We start from the raw sequence: 9,932 nt of genomic DNA on the forward strand, positions 1-9,932 counted from the left end.
GTGCATAATTAGTTCAATTATGTTTCCACTCCCTCAGTTTTCTCGAGTCACATGTTTGCACACCTGACACACTCATTACCACCTCGTTCGTTAGGTGATCACATGATTGAAGGAGTGTTTTTATAAATAAGTGCACCAGACGACATGAATGTGTGCACTTCGAGACCATTTTAGTATAGCACGGGCTGTTTACGCGTATGAGTTACACGTGTTATTTATTCTACAGAAACGATATGTGATATTATGGTATGGGTTCATGTGAAATAATGTGCTTACAAATGTCAAAACGACGTGTTACACGCAGTTAGGTAAGCGGCTGCGGTCGAAACGGCGCGGTGATGCGTTGCGGTTAGGATCGATTGGGGACCCTTGCCAGCACAGCACCATCCATAGCTGCAGTTCGCGATGGTCCCACGTCGATCCTAATCGCCACGCCCCACCATGTCACTTTGAGCCCAGCCACTTGCGCAACTGCGCCGCGCTAATGTTGTTTTGACCTTACTATAGGGGCACCAAATAGACGAATATTTCCATTTCGAGACTATTTTAGTAGTATGGGCTGTACCCGCAGCATTAAGATTATGCTGTAGCAAATGTTGTTGATCTTACGAGCACCTGATGGCTATCAAAGCCTCTTTGTTGTGTTGATTAGACGTCCAGCAGTAATTAACTCGCATAAATTCTTCGTTACCCATGAAGGTTCGATTTGAGGATTTGTAAGGTGTTTGGTTCTTTATTTCGGTTTTTTTTTATTTGGACTTCTTTACTAGTTCTTCGGTGAACTATACGTGAAATATTTGAATTATGGTGTAGAAACGGCCATCTGAACTCTCTTTACAAACTTTTCGATTCCTAGTTACATTATGAGAGTAAATTTGTACAGTCTTAGTCAAAATTCTGCTAGTCATCGCACTACGATACGCATACTTCTGTAGTGTGACGGAGCCAGGATTCGGTGCCTCAGCAATGAGCCAAGTATTGGTTCCCAGGAGGAACGAAAATTTTGGCGGAGACTGTACTTAGACTCTACGTCGGTCAATGAAGAAGGGAATAGTGGAGTATTTTGTCATGGTCTTGAAAATTTCTCTATTTATGGTGTCAAAACCAGTATCAATTGCTAATTAATTACTTTATAGACAGAGAGGAATCCGAAAATCGAAAATCGTTACATACGCATGAACCCGGAAAGGGCGGAAGTGGATGATGGAAGAATTCCTCGTATCGATGCAGACGAAACACCATGGCTAGCGAATTTCGCCCGGTTCTGTCTACATAACGAACCGTGTGTGTTCAGCGAAACGTTCACAACAGATTGGTCAGCGAGACAGCTATGGGTCCGTGAGGATGGTTCACCGAATTTAGACTACCTTAGAAAGGCGTATGGTGAGTAATAATGGGTGTGTATGTCTTGTCTAATGTTTTATGATATTGTTCCTTGATTTTTTTTCCTTTTCTTCAAAAGTCTGTCCTAAATATTTCAGTTCTTGGGCATCCTATCGAAGTAGTAGTTAGTTAGCCCTAGGTAGGATTATTAGAACTGAAAATCGCTGTTGAATTTGAACACGCACCTGTAATGAGGTTAGGTAGCTTGAATTTACTGGAACATTTTTCTTGTTAACTGGCCGGTGTAGCGCAGTCGGCAAGAGGTCCGCTATGGCCGCACGTTCGATGGTTCGAAATCGCTCTGGCACAAACTAAGCCTTTCATCCTTCCCGGGTCGATAAATTGGCGCCAGACTTGTCTGGGAGGATAAAAACGCTGACTTGATCATCGGCTGGCCCCCGCAAGTCATTGTATAAGACAACACGCGTTCCAAAACTTCAACGATTACGAGTTGCAGTAAAACGCGTGGGCGTATACCAAGTGGATTGATAGATACATAAGATACTTTAGCCTTTATCCTAATTTTTCTTGTTATAACCAGTGAGTACTTCCAAAATTCTTTTTCCGGATTTCTTTGTTTTTCTAATTCCAGAATTCTAGGATTCTCAAAAATCATTAGCGAATTACAAACTGAACCTTGAATAGAATGTGTATGGCTTCATTCTTGTAACTTTAGTGTTTCCCACACGAGAAACAACAAAATAATCTTGCAGCCATAAGCAATTTGCTAATTATTGCCAGTTTAGGTTCGCAAATTGTTCCTGTTATCACAGAAGATAGTTGTAAGCCAATTGAAATGACATTTGCTAAGTTCTGCGATTATTGCGAAGATCAAAAGTCAGGTGGTGATTCAGCTTCTCAGTACTTGAAGGATTGGCACTTTCAAAAGAGGTAAGTGCAAAAATGTGTCTCTGTGGAATCAGTAGGCATGGAAATAGAGTTCGGACTGAATTTCACTCGTCTTATTTTCCACAAGTTTCTTCCTGATGCTGAGAAATCTACACTATGGGTAGACGCGTAGACAGCCTGAAAAAGGTATAGGATGCGGATGTTTCAAGGAACTTTTCGTACATCATCCCGCACTTTTTCGCACTGTACAAGTCTGTATTTGTGAAAAACTGAAAAAAGCACAACAGTAGAAAAACTGAAAAAAGCACAACAGTAAAGTTATCTAAGAAATTATCATTACGAACACGTGAACGAAGCTAACCTCATGTTTGGACTCGACTAAATTTCAGCTGCGGTACTAGCATGTACGATGTGCCAGCCATGCTGTCCAGTGATTGGGCAAACCGTGAAAAATGGACGGATGATGACGAGAATCCATTTAGAGGCGACTACCGATTTGTGTATTTTGGTGTGAAGGGCACTTGGTAGGAGATCTCTCATAAAACCTATGCTTATTCTCCCAAGTTCTGTTGGTTCTACTTTTATATCGGCTATCAAATTATCTCACAGATTTCTCAAAATCAAGAATAATGTTGCTAATGTAGATTTAAGTGGATCTTATTTGTAGTGTTCTTACTGAAACTCAGTGCATCTTCAGGACCAAATTTCACTCGGATGTTATGTCATCATATAGTTGGTCGGCTAATATTTGTGGTCGCAAACTCTGGTATTTTGTCCCGCCAGGCAATGAGAACGTCTTTATGCAGGAGAATAAACAGCTTCCAGAAGACATTAGACTTTACAGACAGTTATGGGAGAAGGTAAGCGTTTTAAGAATTGATATAATCTGTTGTATAAGCACATTGTGATGGTGTCGCTGTTTCGCTTGTGCTCCTTTGCTGCAGTTTGATGATATTATGCGTCTGGTACGAGCAAAAGTGTGAAATACTTGTGACACACGATTGTTTGTGTGGTAAATGTACAGATGTCTAATCTCGAGTAAAATGTAGTTGAGGAGGAGTCATAAATATTTAAATTAATCGGGGCCTTAAGACCTAGGAAAGCTAAAGTTAAAGACTCTCTAACTTACCTCTTTCTTTTAGTAACTTTATCTTACTTGGGTTTTAAGACCCCGATTGATTTGAATATCTATTTCGAGAAATGACGGCGCCAGTGAGTGCCCCCACACCGTCAACTACATTTTCCCCCCAATCTCTACTTATCACCTGCTCCTAGATATAGAGCAATGCACACGTGTTGCGCTGAAGCATAGTATCAAATGGAGAGGAATAAGGAAATTGTTTCTAATGTCACATACTCATAAATTCACTGCTCGGATTCTGAAGCAGTGACGTCCACAAAAAAAATCCAAAAAAAAGCCGAGAATCCGCCAAAAAATAACCACGACGCGAAATACGGCGAACTCCAATCTACTTCAAATGCGCATACCGTTCGTTCTCGCATAATGTAACACAATCATCTTATGACCATAGCAAACCTGTTAATGAAAGGAAATCACATTTTTTTTAACAGGCCGATGTTATGGTTTTGATTCAAAATCCAGGTGAAATCGTTTTTGTGCCAACAAATTGGTATCATCAAGTGCATAATCTGGTGAGTCTTCGTTGTTGCTACAATTCAATTACCGTAAGTTGCTGGCTATGAAGTGGAACCGTAGTCAATTGAACATTAATATGCAATAATTGAGTAGCTCAACTTTTTCCCAGACTTCGATGAACAACAGTTCTGATCAGAAGCGTTGTCACAGAGTACATACTGTATAAAGTCGGGTCAAAACGACATGAAGTACGATGCATTTAAATAAGCGGTTGTGCCCGAAGCCGAGCGGTGGAGATAGCGGTTAGAATCTACGTGGGACCGTCGCGAATTGCAGCGTTGGATAGTATTAGCAGGGCATCCCACTCGAATCTAACTGCTACGCCCCACCGCGCCGCTTCGAGCGCAACTAATTACGCAACTGCATCGTGCTTCGGGGCGGGTGTGGTGTAGCGGTTAGAGGTTCCGCTTCCTGCACGATCGACCGGAGGTTCGAATCCGCCCTAGTGCTCACCAAGCCTTTCATCCCTCCGGGGTCGATAAATTGGTACCAGACTTGTCTGGGAGGATAAAAGCACTGACTTGACACATCGGCTAGCCACCGCAAGTCATTGTATCGGCCAGATACACGTTCGTAAACCTCAAACGATTCTGAATTGAAGTGAACGTGGGGGCGCATCCCAAGCGGATTGATTAACGCCAGACACTTTACACACACTTTATCGTGCTTCATGTCGTTTTGATTTTACCATATGAATATTTTTGACATGCATTCTTTGTGAAATAATCGTACTTGTTTTGCAATGTAGGAAGCGTCGTACGCATTCTTTCGCTTTATTTTGTCGCTTCTCAATCAAGCGTGTAGTTCTCTTTTAGGAAGATACGATATCGATCAACCATAACTGGTTGAACGCATCAAATATCCATTTGATCTATGAATTCTTGAGACGGCATCTGAAAGAGGTTCAGAAAGAGATTGGCCATCTGTCTAATCTGTTTTCGAAGCAAGAAATGAGGGAACAAGAACAGGTGAGATTTCGACGTTGAACATTAGCATGGTCGCAGTTGCGGACCTTCTGTCTTTGCAGTTTGTGCTTGGCGCGGACGCACGGATGAACATGCCACGTCTTCGCCGCTTGCTAGAAATGGTCATAGCTGACCGTAGCCAAGGACCGCAAGCGAAGTGCTACGTGTGCCACAAACATGCTAATCCCAAAGACTGTAAAGATGACCATGAATGTATGGATAAGTTCTCCACGTACTGCAAATGTACTACGAAACAATGCGAGGCTTGTGATGCTTTTATGCGATCATTTGAATTGTCCACAGCGATCTCTCTTTTGGATACGATGAGAGCGGATGGATTCTAAGGTCAGATCCTATTTTCTAGTATGCTGTTCTATTCTTTCCAGAGCTTTTTAGCATAAGTTTATAGATTTTAAGTTTTTTGTTAATGGATTCTGCTTGTTGTTCCGTTATAAGTGCTTATTTATTGAAGAGATTCTGTTGAAAGCTTATTGTTTGTTCCAGTAGAAATTCGCTCAATCTTTGTGACGTATTACTGTTGTTAGTGGTATTGTTACGGATAGTAGATAAGCAACGAATAGCATAGCTCATTTAAGTGGAAAACAACGAACTGTAGGGGATTTGTCTCAAAAGAGGTGCACCGATCAATTATATGTTGTGATATGCACGTTGTGTAGAGCTTTTAAGAAGGACCTATGAAAATGGACGTGAATCCATCCAGAAATTGGGGGAATTTGATGAAAGGTGACTATAGTTGGCGAAAACAAGCGACAAAGCGATTGAACGACATGGAAATGAATATCTGGTCGTACAAAACAAGTACGAAAAGTAGTATTCTACAGTTGGAGTTGTCACCACGTAGTAGGGAGCGGCACACGCGACCGACACGCGCGAGTACAAAATCGGACAAAATTGAAATAAAAACTAACCAAACTACAACAAAATGTTTTCATTTCAATATAGATGGCTGCAGAACACTTGTACGATTGTGTGAATCTTTTGAGACAATCCTCCTGGCTAATGTTGTGTGGTAAGATGCGTTCGTCATAGAAGCACACTGTTGATTTATTGGTTGCTAACGAGCTCGTTTCCTTATGTTGTCATCCCTGATCTCTCCTCTAGACCCGCTGTTGTTGCTGCTGTTGTATAGAGTGTCCAATTATTGTGGGCTGTTGGTTAGATAAAGCTTGCAAACTTTTTTTTTATTGATTACAACAAAACTTAGAACAGAACAAGAACTGAAGTAGTAAGTAACGATCAGGGAACAAATGGTGGAATGAAAATGTACTTAAAATTTGAACATACTTTCATGAAAAAAGCAAGAAGGAAATTAGGAGCCTTTACCACACCCACTAAGTGAGATTAAAAGAGTGAACCTATTGTTGTCATTCTCTAGTAGCATATTATAACTCAATGAAGTTGGTACTTTGTGGGTGGGTATGGACGCTAAATATGGTAAGGTAAAAATGACATGAAGCATGATGCAGTTGCGTAGGCGGCTGCGCTCGAAGCGGCGCGGTGGAGTGCAGCGGTTAGGATCTAAGAAGAACCTTTCCTAGCACCATCCGTCGCTGCAGTTCGCTATGGTCCCACCTCGATACCAACCGCCGCGCTCCACCGCACCGCTTCGAGCGCAGCCGCTTACGCAACTGCACCGTTTTTCATGTCGTTTTGACCTCATTACAGACAGGTGATGAGTTTTTAAGCGTGAGCACGATGCTAAAAACTCCACAAATCCTAGAATAAATGACACTGACCATGGATTCTAGCTCTCTATGGCTGGAAATTTATGAGGTGCAGTTTGTAACGTGAATAATGGCCAAGGAACACCGTATATTGGGGTAGTGAAGTAGTGTAGTTGAGCAAGAAACGCAACCAGAACCAACCCATCAAGGTGAGAAAGTGAAGTGAAGAACACAAGAAAAGGGGGAAAAAAAACGAATAAAATTAACAAAGCAAGCAAATATCAAGTTACACTCCATTTCTCTGTATTTGCGGACACTGTTCTCGTCAAAACGATCCTTCACTTAGAGACTATCCTGTGTATCAAAAGTTTCATTACACTTTTCATACTCTAGGTCTCTGACCATTTATAGTTAGCTCAACTCATCCGCTTGAAATGTCCGCAAGTACACAAAAATGTTGCATTTTTGATGCTAAGCGTTTGCATTACAGATCTTCCCGCTTTCGAGTGATACGATACAAAACCACATCTGTAGCGTGGTCATAATACACTCGTCTTACAGAAAACTCGTCCTCTAGCGTATCGTAGAAGCGCTTGTCCTTAGGATATCGTATCTTAGACGCCATCAACATTACCGTATCCCCGTTAATAAGCCGTTTCATGATTCTTCGCAGATCTTCGAAAACTCGTTCATTATAGACCAGATCAGCTCCTAGAATAACATCGAAGGTTAACTGCTCCCCCGCTGGTACGTTCGTCCAGTCCAATGGGAGGACCGTGACGGCGGACAACTGATCCTGGCCAAGATTTGATTTGATGTTTTTATTTAACAGAGGGAGAGCCATTGGTTGATCTGTTGCTGTGACATGGCGCGCAAAGAGCTTGGCGGCAACTATTGAAGGTAATCCGGTACCGGCACCAAGTTCCAGGACGCGACGGCCGCGAACAACATCATTTCGGACGAGATACTCAGACAAGACGATAGCCTGAACAATACCGTAAGAGTTGTGGAGATCGTAATTGTAATGATTTAAAATCTGCTCCAGTATCCTAGATATCTGTTCATGGGAGGATAAATACAATGGAAACGGAACCATCAGCGACTTGTTTTTCCCCTACGGTATCCAACACCGTTGGCCATTGACACAAACTGCGTGCGACGTCACTTCGCTACGGGACCTAGCCAACTCGTTGGAGGGACTTTTCTAGTGCTAAAACGAGTAGAAACGTGCTTCTGCCGTGCGGTGCGGTGTTGACAGCGAACAAATTTTCATTGGATAGCAGTGTATCCGATTGGGGCAGATGTTTTCCGTTACAGCGCGTTTATCCAACTGGAAGAATTTCATTGTATACGGGTCAATAGGAATCTTTTCATGGGGTTTTTCAGTATCTTGGCGCTGGCGCAGATTTCAACTGTGGAGCATGCTGAGAAATGCAGACGTGGTAAGCATATCACCGACCGAGTCCCACAAAACACCAGCCACTCCGTTCTCGTTCCAATTTTGTTGTAGGCGAATTTTGAACGGGCCAATTTCCAGATGTTTTTCTCTTTCGGCAAATCGTTTCAGTGGAGTCTGCGAAAATCGACATTTCCGTTATTGATCGATCGGCTCGGAATGTACTTAAAAGTGGTCGAAAACGTACTTGGTTGTCATCGTAGACGACTAGGGCTTGAGCATTTGTTGTCGATGACGTCATTATTACAGTACTTACAAGAATCACTGCATTGGCACGCATGCAATCACCTTCGATACACCTAGAATACTACTTTGATCAAAACGTAGTAGGAATTTTCAAATAAAACAAAAACGGGATATAATTCTATCAAAATTTATTTCATCTCCTTCAAAGTACTCCCGTTTGGCAGGAATACAATTATACCAACGCTTCTTACAGTCTTCGAAAAATTTGTTATGCTGGATTTCCGGAATGTCCTTGAGCGCCTTCTTCGATTCCGGTTTTATTTCCTCACTCGAGTCAAAACGATGATCTCGAAGTGGTTTTTTTGAGTTTGAAGAACAGAAATAAGTCAGACAGAGGAAAATTTCTCGGTTTTGGAAACAGCCGGCAGCTGGAGCTGGAGCCAAATCAGGTGAATAGGGCGTTTCCAGAACGATATGAGTGGAATTTTTGATGGAAAAGTCGCGCGAACAACCAAAGTCGCCACCGAGATAGCGCATTATCGTGATGAGTAAAAAAAAATTATTTTAAAAAAATTAAAAAATAATACATATGATATAATAATAAAATAGTAATAAAATAATAATAATATAATATAAAAATAATAAAATAAATAAAAATAATGTAATATAAAAATAAACTTAAAACTTAAATGAGTTATTCGCGCACAAATCTAGCCTCTTGAGGGATATTCCTTCACAAAAACGACGGATAACCGTGGAATAATATTCCTTATTGACAACAGTAACAACATGATATCTTTGACGTAGTTCTCCTCAGTTGGCCAGGTCGAAGGACGACCATAGCGCAACGCATTCCTTCCCTTCTTTGAACAATTTATACCAATCAAGAACACCAGCGCAGGACATAATATTGTCACCATATCCTTTTCCTAACATTTCCAATGTTTGGAACGACGAAAAACCAGTTTTAAAGCAAAATTTAATGCAATTTCACCGTCGAATTTTTTCAGCCATGTTGAAAATCATGGAATAATCTTCTGGACGCAAACGTCAACATGAGTAACTCATTAACAACTGACGGTCTTGTCATGAAATCTGACACAGATTTCAGTAAAGATTGTGCCAACATAAGGATTTTTATTTCTAAAAAATGCATTTAGATAATCCTTAAATAAGTTTAAAATTTTAGTAGTTTTAAATTGGAAAGTTTTACTAATTTTGACCACAGTAATGCCGGCATGTCGTACTTTTTTTAATTTTTTTTTTTAAATTTTTCGTTTTCAGCTGTAAAGTAGTATGTTGGAAGAGAAGGCGGTTTCGCGACCCTGTCATTGGTTACTTTTCCTATGCTAGTCTTCAAAAGTTTAGAATAACAAAGTCATAGAAAGAAGTGCTTATTACGCCAGGAAGGATCTAATTCCTTAAAGAGGTTGAAAGTCTTCTTCCGTAGAGGAAAAAAAAAGGTATTCAAAATCGTATAGAAGATAATATCGTAGGTAACTACGCAGAAAGATTCATATTCATTGGAAAAAGCGACTAACGTTGTCAATAGCGACTATGGACCCAGTTTTTCTACAATTATAGCGATCCCCAATTCACGAATTTCACATGGTTGCACAAGTACTTTTTTTAAATTCATTCACATATGCCATTTTCGATTCTCTGAACTCGTTATACCGCATAATTATCGATGATGTACTTAGTGGCCTTTACATATGTGAAGGAGACCAGAAAACAAAATAAATTACAAT

The 9,932-nt window shown here is 40.9% G+C and overlaps 2 protein-coding genes across 4 annotated transcripts; one reads left to right on the forward strand and one right to left on the reverse strand.

The window, feature by feature from the left end:
* Positions 1-593: 593 nt before the first annotated feature.
* RB195_008576 (uncharacterized protein) lies at positions 594-5,198 on the forward strand (the record flags this gene model as incomplete). Of its 2 annotated transcripts, XM_064195141.1 has the most annotated exons (9): positions 594-699; positions 884-975; positions 1,137-1,383; positions 2,130-2,274; positions 2,622-2,756; positions 2,930-3,092; positions 3,805-3,885; positions 4,705-4,857; positions 4,917-5,198. In XM_064195141.1, the coding sequence occupies 9 exons, from the start codon at positions 594-596 to the stop codon at positions 5,196-5,198; spliced, it is 1,404 nt and encodes a 467-aa protein (XP_064046286.1). The 2 variants fall into 2 exon arrangements, with proteins under 2 accessions (XP_064046286.1, XP_013295035.2); XM_013439581.2 differs by lacking the exons at positions 594-699; positions 884-975 and having other exon boundaries at positions 1,176-1,383.
* A 1,825-nt stretch (positions 5,199-7,023) lies between these two features.
* On the reverse strand, positions 7,024-8,275 carry RB195_008577 (uncharacterized protein; the record flags this gene model as incomplete). Of its 2 annotated transcripts, none has more annotated exons than XM_064195142.1 (3): positions 7,024-7,524; positions 7,999-8,112; positions 8,183-8,275. In XM_064195142.1, 3 exons carry the CDS (start codon positions 8,273-8,275, stop codon positions 7,024-7,026), a joined length of 708 nt encoding a protein of 235 aa, XP_064046287.1. The 2 variants fall into 2 exon arrangements, with proteins under 2 accessions (XP_064046287.1, XP_064046288.1); XM_064195143.1 differs by having other exon boundaries at positions 8,183-8,236.
* Positions 8,276-9,932: the final 1,657 nt, after the last annotated feature.

Source organism: Necator americanus, chromosome III (genome assembly GCF_031761385.1).
Source record: "Necator americanus strain Aroian chromosome III, whole genome shotgun sequence".
Taxonomy (NCBI): domain Eukaryota; kingdom Metazoa; phylum Nematoda; class Chromadorea; order Rhabditida; family Ancylostomatidae; genus Necator; species Necator americanus.